Below are 14,384 nucleotides of genomic sequence, written 5' to 3'. Positions count from 1 at the left end.
GCCGCTTGGAGTCGCATGCTCATGGGACAGGCCCTTAAGGGTGTCGGGGGGTTATGGGGAGAAGGCAGAATGGTTTTGAGAGGAAAAGATAGATCAGCCATGATTGAGTGGCGGAGTAGACTTGATGGGCCGAATGGCTTAATTCTTCTCCTATCACTTATGAACAAACACAGGTATGACAAAGTAAAAGTATAACATTATTTTCATGTTTAACACTAAAGCTATTTGTAACACGATTAATTTGCATATATAGATTTATTTGCTAATTCACTTTCTCGGGGTAACCTTCTGCCCACCGTTAATCTCACAAAACTCGGGGATATATGAGATGCCGGCATGCTCCCTCCCTCTTGTGCTGAGACAGCGCCGCCACTGTTTGTTTCATCCCTGTCCCAGTCTCATGCTAATTTCGTGTTTGGCAACTTTCATTTCAAAGGCATTTCAAAGATAATTCAGATCAAAACAAGTCTACCTTTAAAGCAAGACTTTTCGCCTTACATCAGCGATGGGGCCCCGATATGAAGGTTAAATTAATTATACGTAGGAAGGTAGACACAAAAAATTGAAGTAACTCAGCGGGTCAGATAGCATCGCTGGAGAGAAGGAATAGGTGACGTTTTGGGCCGTGACCGGGATAAATGGAATAAGCAGTAATTTAAATCACCTTTCCCCCGATTGCGTACAGTGGAAGCGACGATATCAATAGACATTGTACAGTATTGTACACCAGAACAGTATTGTTTTATTACTCGTCACTTTAATTTCACGTTTCATGTATTTTAGGACTGTTGGCAGATCAATTTCCCTCCTGGGATAAATAAAGTTCCGTCATATCGTGTTTGTATTCATACTGCCACGGTATGACCATTTCTAAAACCGTCTCACAACCCCACAACAAGTGAAGATACAACTGGTTCTGTACGAGTAGCCCCGCACACGAAAGTCAGGGTTTCTTTTACCTGTTCTTGAGAGTAAATCCCAATATTTCGGGAATACATTTAATTGTCAGCGTTTTCTTGCAAACTATTTAGGGGTCACCTGCGCATTAAACGCTGTGGTCTTAGAATTAATTCAAAGTTGTTTTACTTTAGAGGGCCACTCTTTTTCGATAACTGTTCAACAGAGGGCAATCATATATTGTGTAAGAAGGTAGACACTGGGATAACGTCGCGGGACAGACAGCATCTCTAGAGAGAAGGAATTAGAATATATTGTTTAATTTGTTTATCTGGTGCTTTGGGTGAAAGCATTTCATACAATTAATTAAATAGTGGCAACCTTTGAGATTGGACTGGGGAGGAAAGGCATTTTTTAAAAACTCCTGATGGGGATACGTGAATTTCAAAGAGAGCCCGAAACACAATGACAAATGTCCTGGCGAAGTATCCCGAAGCAAACCCGGAGGACGGGGGTGTGTATTGGCCCAGTCCGAGATTAAAATGCATAGGAATCCCGTCTGTCCCTTTACGCTTTGATGTCCAGCTGCCGGCAGCTCCATTCATTACACCTGAAATCCACATCGTTGGCGAGCAGCGGGGACGGCCGCGTCATGCTCGGCTATAAAGCAGGCACTTGCGGGCAGCTCGCTAACTCCAAGAGAGATCTTGCTGCAAGCTGGACGGGTTCCGAGCACAAGAAGCAGGACTGACTGGGTGGAAAATAAAGTTAACATAAGCACGCGTTAAACAGAGAGAGGGAGAGAAGAAACGCATGTACTCTGGGATTAAAGCGCGCTGTGTTTGACAACAAGGACTCGAGTAAAGGACTTTAGTAAAACCAGCCAAGCCCACAGCGGAGGGCGACCTGCCTCAGTCCGAAGAATTTCTGCCCCCCGGTTCGGCTTTTTGACTTCGGACAGTTTCACCAACTCGCCCCGAGGAAGGCAAGGTTAACGCCGCGATGCCCTTCAAGCCTTGTTGAGCTTAATGCAGCGTCTCACTGTGTTTACAAACTTTCTGTGTTATTCCAGGTCTTGGCAGGAACGGGCGAGTTTGGCAGCTGGGTGACGGCGCTGGTTATCTGGCTGTTTTTTTCGGTGGGGAATGGGATTGGAGATGGTTGTTTGGATTGGCTGCGGTATCCTGGCGTTGCTCCAGTGGCGACTGTGCAGCGCAATCCACTGGCTGTAAGTAGCGCACAGCGCTGTCTCTGTCTGTCTGTCTGTCTGTCTGTCTGTCTGTCTGTCTGTCTGTCTGTCACCGCCGCAACCCACAGTCAGCGCCAAGAGGAGGTGTATTCGTTCGTTAAAAATAAAATCAACATTGTATTCTAGCTAATAGCAAAGTCACAAAATCATACAGCATGCAAACAGGCCCTTCGGCCCATCGAGCCCATGATGCCCCCATAATAAGCTTGTTTGGCCGCGTTTGGCACATATATCCCTCTAAATCTTTTCTATCCACGTTACTGAATACATGCCTTTTCTGAAGAAGGGTCTCAACCCGAAACGTCACCCATTCCAGCATTTTGTGTGTCTTCGGTGTAAACAAATGTCTTTTAAATGCTGTCCTAGCACCTGTTTCAACTAACCTCTCGTTTAATCTATGCAAATAAAAACCTTTACCAACATTAGTATATCACTGGGTTTTGACTCACTGGCATTGGCTTTGAAATTCTTCCAGATTGAATTTAGTAAGTTGCGGTAATATGTTTTGCTGACGGTGTCTCTTGAATCGCCCCTATTGAAGCAGAAGATGAGATAACACAAGCATAACCGTTTTCTGATTAACAGTGGCATCGCGGTGAGCGGCGCAGCTTTGGGCTGGAACCAGACTCAACATTGTAAAGTGGCGTCGTGTCTGGTGCCGGATCAGATGCAGCTCTGCCGGAGGAACCTGGAGCTCATGCACAGCACAGTGTTCGCGGCCAAGCAGACGTGGCTAGTGTGCCAGAATACCATGGCCGACATGAGGTGGAACTGCTCCTCCGTTCATTTAGCGCCCCATTTCAATCCGGATTTAAACCGAGGTAACGCGCATTTTTGGGGGGTAATTTTAGCCAAATTGTAGATTCAGCTTCACACCATGTGTAGTATATGGCCGTCCCAAAGAAAAAAAACAAACGCATATCACATGTTGAGACCAGGATGCGGCATTTGATGGGTGATGCACATAATCTGAGACAACGTAGAAAATAGGTGCAGGAGGAGGTCATTCGGCCCTTCGAGCCAGCACCGCCATTCAACATGATCATGGCTGATCATCCAGAATCGGTAGCCTGTCCCTGCTTTCTTCCCATATCCCTTGATCCCGTTAGCCCTAAGAATTGTTCTCGGCAATTACTGTGAACCCAATGACCCCCGGCAAAGAGATTCCCTATTCCAGCAATGTTGGTTGGTGGATGGAAACCGGGTAGGACTTCCACTTGCATGCTCTTAGAAATACAACATAGCACTGCCTCAGTTAAGGAGGTCTTCGAGCTTCAACTTCAGAACTTGGAGCCTGGGAGGCTGGTGGTTGGATCTAACCATGTAGTTGGGTGATTGAGGATGCTGGAGAATTGGTTTCAGAGGGGATCCGGAGGGTTGATGAGAATATGAGGGAATTTAAAAAATGAAGAATATTTTAAGTATGAAGTTGGAAAAGCAAGACAAAATGCCATCCAATGGGGATAACAACTGTCGAGAGGGCTTGGTGTTGGATGCAATATAGATAGCTTGTTGGCATATTGGGTTCAACCCCATTTAACTGCTCAGGGTGCATATACATCCAAATTGGGTATTTCTATGTGGAGCTAATTTAAGTCCACACTGGTGTGTTGTTTCCCACGCATACCATATCAATACACCCAGAGTGGATTCAGTGAGAATCATACTCAGCGCCTTCATGATATTTCTCTGAGTAATGTCTTTCTGTGTATTGTCTGCCATTGAATGGTTGTTAAATAAAACAAAAGAGTGGCATCCTTTATACGGGCTGGATAAGACAAGGGTGTATGAGAGTAAAGGGCTGTCGTGCATGAGTGAGATGGGGAATGTGCTGAACTGTGCCCATGCACAATGTCTGAGGAAAAAAGGGAGCATCAAAGATCAGACCTTTGTTCGTGCTGTCTGGGTTTATTAAAATCACGCTGCATGTAAATGTCCCGAGTTGCAATCCATGACTTAAAGAAGGATTTGTAAACACCAATTCTCAAATAATTGTGAAATATGAAAGTTCCTTCAGTCATAAGTGCAATGGTTTTTTGATGATGACTTTTCATGGAATATTACACCCAGACTTCAGGATGTTTCATATAGCCTCCAACCCAATGAAGTGATTATTTCAAATCAATTTGCTAACCTTGGAAGGACTTCAATGTGTCCCTTGTGGTTCCCTTCTACGTTGGAATGTTGTGGTTAAATCGTACTTGGAAGTGCTGGCTTCCTTGCCATCTAGTTCCTTGCTGTGGGAGAGCTGCCTGCCACAAGACCATTTAAAATGAGCTTTTGCTTGCTTTTAGCAGCATGTCGTAAAAGATTCCATAGCATTATTTGGTGGCAAAGGAGTTGTCTCTGGAGGCACAGCCAATATTTATTTTAAAATATAAGTACGTTGTCATAACAAGTAAGGCATCATTAAAATAGATCATCTGTTCACTAGAAATGTGTGAAAATTAGCATTGAAACTTTTTACATTTGTGTGATGCATTTCAAAACTACTCTCCTGGCTCTCAATGTTGACACAAGCTGGGGCAGTAAAATGCAAACAAAATGCAGTTCTTTCTTTTCATGGTGTGGTTACATTGCTATCTCCTTCAGCCCATGAACTGAGTGCAGTCAATAGCATTCCTGTTGCCTTGCTCTGGCATCTGTGGTGCATTCAGCCCACAGACGCCTGTAGTCGAGCCAAATGTTCCTTAAAATGTTCATTAAATATTTTTATACGTTTACTAATTTGTGCAAGTTTGTGGCCATTGCCCACGTCTACCCCGTAAAGCATTAGGTGATATTTCAATAAATAATTTGCATGAATAATAGCTATAAAAATAGGCCAGAGGTATCCTGTGATGACTAACACGCCCTCTGATATCCCTAAACCTTATCGCCATCTACGACCCAAATCAGGAACTTGGCAGAACACTCTTCACTTGTCTGGATGAATTCAGACCCAACAACAGGCAAGAAGTTTAGCACCATCCAGGACAAAGCAGCCCACCCGATTGTTACCCTATCCAGCACCTAAACATTCATATGTAGAAAGAAAGATGGGTCTCGACCCGAAACATCACCCAGTCCTACTTCAGAGATGCTGCCTGTCCTGCAGAGTTACTCCAGCATTTTGTGTCTAACTTCGACCCAAACATGCATTCTCCCCACCGCAAATGAATGGTATCGGCAGTTACTAATCTAGCCTAAATTTCCCTCATCTCCAGCCTCTACCACTTGGAACAATGCTTTCAGGTGCTTTGCAACACCACCCAGTTTCTTAGTTCCTTAACACAACTTGTGTTTCCCTCAAAGTTGTCGACCATTGCATCTTGTAAATATATTGCTCTTCCTTCAAATTTTGCTGGTTCCAAATGCAGTGGAGGTACCTTCACCAAAATGACATTCTCAGCCTTTTTCAGCTGTTCAGACAAGAATCTTTGAAAGGCAATTAAATAAATGGTAATTCATAGCTACAGTTGGCCAGAGGGATTGTTTTAAGTTATATTTGTGAACTTTGAATTACCATTTATTTAATTCAGCAAGTATTTGCTATCTTCTCAGTTCAAACTGCCAGGAGTCTGGTGTATGGTTAGCACCACTAAAGCTTTACCTCGAGGACCATGTGTAATTATGCAAAAAAGGGGAGACCCTATCACAACACCTTTTATTAGGTGAATATGAATAAATTGGCAATCTCAATGAGGTATTAGCAACAGGAAGGACAACTGTTGGAGAAATCAGAAACATCTAATCCTTTAATATACAGTACATGAAAAGCATTGCCAAGCATCAGAAAATGCCATGAATAGAGACATGGGAGACTGTGGATCTTGGAATCTTGAGCAAATCTAAAGTGCTGGAAGAACAGTGGGTCAGGCAGCATCTGGGGAGGGAACGGATAGGCAACGTATTAAGGTTGGGATTTTCCTTCTGAAACATCATCTGTTCATTCCCTGCCCAGATGCTGTCTTACCCAGCTGAATTCTTCCAGCAGTTTTGCATTTTACCAATAAAATATTACACCCATTATTTGCTACAGGTCTGCTTTATTAACTAGTTGAAAGCTGAAATATTTATAGCCGTATCAAATATTAAAGGAATTCTAAAACGGGAAAGTCTCTGGATATTTGTTATTTAACGTTTGGGACCTGGGTTTGAGTTGAAAATAGCCATTGACCATGGAGAGGGATGCTTCATTGGAGATGTACATTTTCATGTTATATCCATGGATTTAAAACATCCATGAAACATAAGGATAATTGAGAATATTGAAATAATAGCCAAGCATTGCAATGAGGACAAAAATCCAAAAATTGTTTCTTCAGCTATTTATAGATACGTAACTAAATAAGATTGTTTTCTGATTTAGTTGAAAACAATATTTATTACTTTTGCTGTCCTTCTGAGGTGGATATTTATAAAGGAAAATAGGTGGCGATTTGGATCGAGATCCTTCATCCGACACTGATGAAGATCCTCGACCCGAAACGTCACGCCATCTATGTCTTTTCTCCAGAGTTGATGCCTGACCCGCTGAGTTACTCCAGCATTTTGCACCTATTTTTGGTGGAAACCAGCATCTGCAATTTCTTCATGTACGTAACTATTTATCAGGCCGGCTATCAGAAATGCAGCTGATCCTGGGCTGCAGTCTTCAAATGTAAGGTTTAGGCATTACCTGCATATCTCATGGATGTGTTCTATCTTGCATCTACTACAGGAACAAGGGAGTCATCCTTTGTCTACGCCCTCTCCTCTGCTGCCCTCAGTCACTCTATCGCCCAGTTCTGTGCCTCGGGGGAGTTGCCCACTTGCTCCTGTGGTGTGATCCCAGCAGAGGTGTCGGGGCCTGACTTCAGGTGGGGCGGCTGTGGAGACAACCTCCGCTACGGACTGCAGCTGGGCTCGGTCTTTGCAGATGCACCAATGAAAGGAGGTAGGACTGGAACTCAGGCCAACAGGCTGATGAACATGCACAACAATGAAGTCGGCAGACAGGTAAATGGACAATGAGTTGCAATGCCTTGCTCCTGCTGGTTACACTGTCTATGAGTAATGAATGTGCAGATGGCCATAAGTCAATTTTGTCCATAAGTTGGTAAAGACACAAAACGCACTCGATATGATGACCATTACCTCCAGTATGGCAAGGGACTGTATCAAAGGCACAAAACTGATTTGAAACAACAATGACTAAAAATGGAGAGGGGGAGGGGAGAGAGGAAACCAGTTCTGCTGTTTGTATGAACACACATATGCACATAAGTTGAACTTTTGAATTTTATAATATCATGGGAGCTCATGCACATGTCCATAAGTTGGGTGTTCACAATGTAACGGGTGGCCTGTATTTCCTATTCATGTCAATGTTCCATAACGGGGCCAGTATAAGCAAGCATTATTTCACTGCGCAGTTTCACAATAGTGTCAATCTGCATCACACAACTTAGTTCACTAATGAAGAAGGGTCCTGACCCAAAACACCACCTGTCCATGTTAACCAGAGATGCTGCCTGCCCTGCTGAGTCCCTCTAGCACTGTCTGTGTCTGTTTTGTAAACCTGCATCTGAAGTTCCTGGTGTCTACAGCTCACTAAATGCATAGCCATAGTAAAGATTCCACCGTCAATTCTGCCAAATGGTGTATCTTTTGCATCTACTGTTTTAACATGAAAGATTTACATGGTCTCATAATTACACCACCTGCTACGAGTATGAACCCACACATGTTCAACAGCCCATTGTTCGAGTAATGGCTGTACTCAAGATACAATGAATACAAACCTATAGCTATTTGATATTACCTCCATGTCACATGGTTTGTATAAGAGCAACATACACATAAAATGTGCAACATTTGAACAAGTATAGCATCAAGTAGTCCTGGTGAACTCCAAGCAATAGACTTCATTTAAGGAGAAAACACATGTTAGTTGTTGTCATTTCAAACAGGAAGATGGTTCTTCTTGTTGGAGGTTAATTATCCCAGCCACACAGTGTTACAACAGGACCCCCTTCAGTACATGTCCTGGGCCCAGTCATCGACATCAAAAACCTTAATCTCATCATAAAGTCAGAAAATGGGGAAGTCCGCTTATAATCGCATAATATTCAACTTCATTTAACAACTCTTACGATACGATACGATATTACTTTATTGTCAGAACATTAAGTCTGAAATTTGTTTTGCATTGTAGCAGCTCCGTTTACAGCATCACATAAATGTTAAAAGAGACTTGAAAAGTTATCTTTAAGGCATCAAAACAGGACCCATAAATACATACATTCAACACAACATTACAATAACAGAAGACACCATTTGAGGCGCATGAGCATGCATTTGATCTGGGATTAAGTAAGCGCTGTATTTCAACAAAGGAAGTAGCTCTTGCCTGCACACGGCAAGACAGGCAATATATAAAAAAACAACAGTGCAGGAGTAACTCGTGGAGGGAGCGAGGGAGGGAGAGAGGGAGGGAGAGAGAGAGTAAACCAATTCTGGGGGAGAATGGGGTTGTTAGAGGTTATCAAAAAGTGGGAAAAATCAATGTTTATACCCTTGGGTTGTAAGCTGTCCAAGAGGAATATGAGGCACAGTCCCTCCAGTTTCCATGTGGCCTGACTAAGGCAATGGAAGAGGTCCAGGACAGAAAGGTCAGTATGGGAATTGAAAGGGAAGTTAAAATGGTTAGCAACTGGGAGCTCCAGTAGGCCTTGGTGGACCGAACGCAAGTGTTCTGGTGAAATGGTTGCCAAGTCTACACTTGGTCTCGCCCATGTACATCAGACAGGGTGATGAATAGTAAAACAACCGGTATAAACGTGCTGGATAATAGATGTAAAATGAGAGCACCTTAACTACATTGACAATCACTGCATTACCATAGCTGAGTTCTCTACCTTTGACTGCACCAGCTGCATGAATAAATACCATGGCTACAAGAGACAGACTGGCTGCCTTGTTGTCTTCCCTCTGTCACCCCAACACATTTCCACCATCTGCAAAGCACAATTCAGGGATGTGACTGAATAATCTACACCTACTCAGATGTGCATAGCACTCAAAAAGCTCACCACCACTCTGGATATAAAGAGACACAAAATGCTGGGGTCAGGCAGCATCTATGTGGAACAAGGTTAGGTGATGTTTTGTTTTGGGACCCTTCGTCGGCCTCTTGACAATGCTTGGGCATGATGAATGATTACATTTCCTCAATACAAGATGAGTGAAGATGTCAGATTGATTCTGGGCTTCAGTCAATGCAAAGTATGCACTCTTTATCACTGAGCAGGGTCCTGACCAATGCATGTTCTCCAGAGATGCTGCCTGACCTCCTGAGATACTGCAGCATAATGTGTGTTTGGTAAACCAGCATCTGCAATTCATTGTGTCTACCATTCAAGACAATGATTACTTCCCATCCCCCATTCTCTGTATATCAGCAATGCACAGTGGCTGCAGTATGCACCATCCATACTGTAGCTGTGTGGGTGGTGCAGCTGTTAAGAGCCGCTGCCTCACAGCACCAGAGACCCCGATTTGATCCTGACCTTGGCTGCTGTCTGTGTGGAGTTTGCATGTTCTCCATGTCCATGTGGGTTTCCTCCAGATGCTCCAGTTTTGTCCTAAATCTGAAAGAAGTGTGGGTTTGTAGATTAATTGTCCTCAGTAAATGTGCCGGAGTGTGTAGGCAGTGTGTGTACAAAGGTGGGATAACATGGAACTAGTGTGAACAGGTGATCGATGGTTGGCATGGACTCGGCGGGCCAAAGTGTTTGTTTCCGTGCTGCATCTCTAAACTAAACTAAGCATCCATAAAATTGCTAGGTAGTTACTCACCCAGGTTACTCCCAACAGCAATTTATAAAGCTGTGGCCTCAACCACTAAGAAGGACAAGGGCAGCAGGCACACTGGTTTCTCCAAGTCATATACCAGTCCAATTTGGAAAAATATTGCCAGCCCTTTATTGTTGCTGCCTCAAAATCCCAGAACTGCCCGAGCTAACATTAGGAGTGCCTTCACAAGCACCACAGCAGCTCAAGCAGGAACTAGCCAGCACTTTCTCATGGATAGTTAAGGATGAGGAATAAATGTTGGGTCTTGCTGGTGACAACCAGATCCTGAAAAACAAATAAATAATATAAAAATCTCCATATAAATCATGGGTTTTCCATTAGAACCCAATATGAACAACTAGCCTTCATCACTGCATGTTTAATCTAGTGAATGAAATGTTTCAAACCACATAACAAAGATAAAAGCTAAATAGTTGGGGGCCATTGGCTATTTACCTGGTGATAGGTTTCATGAAGGCATTTGAAACAGGTTTCTGACGTATGAAGCCTAAAGAGATTCTCAAAGGCGAAGGCTGATTGATGAACTTGGTGGATTGGGACCAGGGAGTTTGGCACAAAAGAGAGACTCAAGATAGAAAATCAAAAGTTGGAGGAGGTCTTCGTTTAGTTTAGGGCCGAAACAGGCCTTACGGCCCACCAAGACTGATCTGACCAGCGATCCCTGTACATTAACTATACCCTACACACACTTGGGACAATTTGTACATTTATACCAAGCCAATTAACCTACAAACCTGTACGTCTTTGGAGTGTGGGAGGAAACCGAAAATCGCGGAAAAACTCACCCACGCAGGTCACGGGGAGAACGTACAAACTCCGTACAAAGAAACGGCTGTAGTCGGGATCGAACCCGGGTCACTGGCGCTGCAAGGCAGTAGCTTTACCGCTATGCCACCATGCTGTTGGAGCTGGAGCAAGGTCACAGTAAATATTGTAGAATTCTCTACGATTGGCGCAGGTTATTGATGCAATGTGATAGGTGAACTACCCTCATCTGAACGTGGTTTGATATTTATTATAATTCCGGCGTTGGCTGATTATTTCCATCAGTCAAAACTGAGTTTCCAGTCAAACAGGGACGATCAAATATTCTCCACAGAAATAGGTACCTCTGCTACTGGGGCCAATAGAGGACGGGACATATTCCAGAAGTTCTGGAGCATAGATTTGTGGGGTGGGTGGATATCTTTGATAACATATAGAGCATTTGACGTGGAACCTTACCTGGCAAGATTAAGTTGGGCTGCATAGTGTGTGCAAGCACTGAGTGGCTGTATCTGTGCTTAATCTGCCTATAAGAGACGTCTATTCTCTTCTAACAGGTGTTGATCGATTCATTGGAAACCAAATGCAAGTGCCATGGTGTTTCTGGTTCCTGTTCGGTGAAAACCTGCTGGAAGGGATTACAGGGTCTACACAAAATTGCTACGGAGCTGAAAGCCAAGTACCTGGCAGCCACCAGAGTGATCCACCGTCATGTCGGCACTAAGAAGCAGCTGGTGCCTAAAGAGCTGGACATAAGGCCAGTGAGGGAGAGCGAGCTGATATACCTGGTGGGCTCACCTGACTACTGTACAGCGAATGAAAAACAAGGCTCCTATGGCACTCAAGAGAGGTAGGGACCAGGTTAACTGGTACTTGTCCATTTTCTGTATGTATTATTTTATTCAAGATGAAATGGCTTTCCTCCTCTTCAAGCTGAGATACAATTCCAAATCTGCCATCTTTGGCAAGTCACCTGACAACCCAGCGGTATTAATATTGATTTATCTAACCAAGTAACCCTTACCTCCCCTCTCTCTCCATCCCTCCTCCACCCAAGGCATACCAGCAAAGTCGTCTTAGACATGAAAAGCTGGAGTAACTCAGAGGGACAGGCAGCATCTCTGGAGAGATGGAATGGGTGATGTTTACAGTGTGGAAACAGGCCCATCTTGCCCACACTGGCCAACACGTTCCATCTACACTAGTCCTACCTTCCTGCATTTGGCCCATATCTCTCTAAACCTATCCTATCCATGTACCCGAGTGCTTCTTCAGTGAGTGTTTCCAGCCTGGTCTGCCTTTCTAATAAAGACATGTATGCAGCAGTTTACAAATCTAATGACATGATATATATCTGCTATGGTCCTTTAACTGATCATCTTTAATTTGCTTCAAACGCAGACAATGCAACAAAACGTCGCTAGGCAGTGACAGCTGTAACCTCATGTGTTGTGGCCGGGGATATAATGCATACACAGAGACGATTATTGAGAGATGCAGCTGCAAATATCACTGGTGCTGTTACGTAACATGCAAAAAGTGTGAAAGGACTGCAGAGAGATACGTGTGTAAGTAACTCCCAAGGAATCTGCAGGACAAAAAGGCATCATAGCACTGCAATATCTGAGGACATAAACAATAGGGTATGATTTAAAAGCCTGGAGACTGGTTGCCAAAGTAAGACCAATGTTCCTTGGATACTACTGGGAAAACGAGTGGAATTTAGATTAAAATATCTATTTTGAAAGAAAAGGAGTCAAAATCAAGAAGTCAAGAGGAAGGACTCTTTGTGTATGCCCTCTCCTCTTGCTAATTATCTTCAAAAGGTTGGCGAATGGGCACATCTTCAATTGTCGCAAAGATTCCTTTGTTCCTTTGCTGTGTTCGGCGAGCTGGTGGACAGCCTAAAGGCTTGTGAGCACGAGTGCCAGTTATAACCGAGAAAGGAGAATGGAAGTGAGAAACGAGCTGTGATCAATAATGATCGATTGGTGAAGAAAGAGGAAGTGATGAATAAAAGCTCAGTCAAAAGAAGTGCCGCTTACTCTGGGAAACATTAAAACAGGGCACACACCCTACAGCACGGAGACAAGCAAACGCTGCACTGGGACACATCCGCACAAAATCCCGACAGTGACATTTTCAGTACAGCACAAGAGATCCCAAAGATACAGCACACTCTCCATCTTGTTGGGAATATAATTTGAAGACTGATAAAATATGTTAAATTCCAATGTGTTGGAGCCAACTACAGTGTATAATAAATGTGCCAGCCTACCACTTGATAAAGGACATGGTTGTAATGTTGTAAAGCTTCCAGTGTTCTGTCAGTTCTTATTTATAGATGTGATTTTTGTGGGGGGTGGGGGTGAGGTGGGAGAGAGCATGTTTTTCACATAGACTGAAGCAGCCAGTTTTGGTGAAGATATTGTTAATATTCTCACAGGGAAAGGTAGTTTTGCCATATTAACAGTTTCAGGATTGTTGCAGCCAAAACATCCCTCCACTCTGTGTTTTTGTAATGTCTGCTTATTTATTTTGCTAAATAAAGCATTTTAAAAAGTTCTGTGAAATATTTGAACGAATGGGATTGTTAATTTATGGGGGGAATTTTCTTGAATAAATTCCTAAGCATCCATCCAAATTTATTCTTGTATCTCCGCCCCTGCTGTGTCTCAGGACTCCTGTAAATTAGTGCCACGGAACCTCCAGTCGATACAAACTGCACAAATACAAAGAAAGGATGAAAAATGACAGTAGGGAACATTTAAGTCAAAAGTCTTAAGTCTTAAGTCAAAGATGGGCACAAAATGCTGGAGTAACCCAGCGGGACAGGCAGCATCTCTGGATAGAAGGAATGGGTGATGTTTCGGGTCGAGACCCTTCTTCAGCCTGGATTCTGAAGAAGGCTCTCGACCCGAAATGTCACCCATTCCTTCTATCCAGAGATGCTGCTTGTCCTGCTAGAGTTACTGCAGCATTTTGGATCTATCTTTGGTGTAAACCAGCATCTGCAGTTCCTTCCTACACATTAAGTCAGTTCACCAATAGCCATTTGATACAACCAAGAGTCAAGTCAAGAGTGTTTTACTGAAAAATGTCCTTAAACAGAATAATGACATTCTTACTGGCAATGAAATTCTTAATTGCAATGCCTTATATTTGCTCTGAAAGTAGTGCTGGCTGACCTGTTCATTTCAGAGGTACAGGTGCACAACCTTTTATCCGAAGATCCAAATAACGAAAATCTCCGAATAGCGGACATTTTTTTCAGTCCTTGAAGAAAGGTCCTTGAAAACGTTCACCGAGGGCGGCCCGCAGAGGTGACAGCGGAACCTCCGGTTGGTCCTCGAAGAAAGGGGAACTAAATATCCATTCATAAAAGAGAAGGTGAGGGTATATTGCGCGGGAGGGTTAATAATTGACAATCTGCTGCTCCCTGCCCGCTGAGTTAAAAAGTTCCCACGCAAGACTCACGATGCACAGTGTATCGTGAGTCTACCGTGGGAACTTTTTAACTCAGCGGGCAGGGAGCAGCAGATTGTCGCTCCCTTCAGTTTCACCCCACCTACACCCCTCTGCTTCCTGGCCATGTGTGTGACCCCTTCCCTCCCCTCTCCAGCTCCCCATTGCA

General features: G+C 43.6%; 1 protein-coding gene across 3 annotated transcripts; it reads left to right on the top strand.

The window, feature by feature from the left end:
- Nucleotides 1-678: 678 nt before the first annotated feature.
- LOC129702375 (protein Wnt-11b-like) lies at nt 679-13,501 on the top strand. 3 transcript variants are annotated; one of them, XM_055644145.1, is made up of 6 exons: nt 679-1,887; nt 1,970-2,125; nt 2,732-2,967; nt 6,849-7,126; nt 11,308-11,600; nt 12,152-13,501. In XM_055644145.1, the coding sequence occupies exons 2-6, from the start codon at nt 2,043-2,045 to the stop codon at nt 12,324-12,326; spliced, it is 1,065 nt and encodes a 354-aa protein (XP_055500120.1). In that variant the 5' UTR covers nt 679-1,887; nt 1,970-2,042; the 3' UTR covers nt 12,327-13,501. The 3 variants fall into 3 exon arrangements, with proteins under 3 accessions (XP_055500120.1, XP_055500119.1, XP_055500118.1); XM_055644143.1 differs by having other exon boundaries at nt 680-1,882; XM_055644144.1 differs by having other exon boundaries at nt 679-2,125.
- Nucleotides 13,502-14,384: the final 883 nt, after the last annotated feature.

The sequence above is a fragment of the Leucoraja erinacea genome, chromosome 12 (assembly GCF_028641065.1).
Source record: "Leucoraja erinacea ecotype New England chromosome 12, Leri_hhj_1, whole genome shotgun sequence".
NCBI lineage: Eukaryota > Metazoa > Chordata > Chondrichthyes > Rajiformes > Rajidae > Leucoraja > Leucoraja erinaceus.
This window is presented reverse-complemented; position numbering and strand designations above follow the sequence as displayed.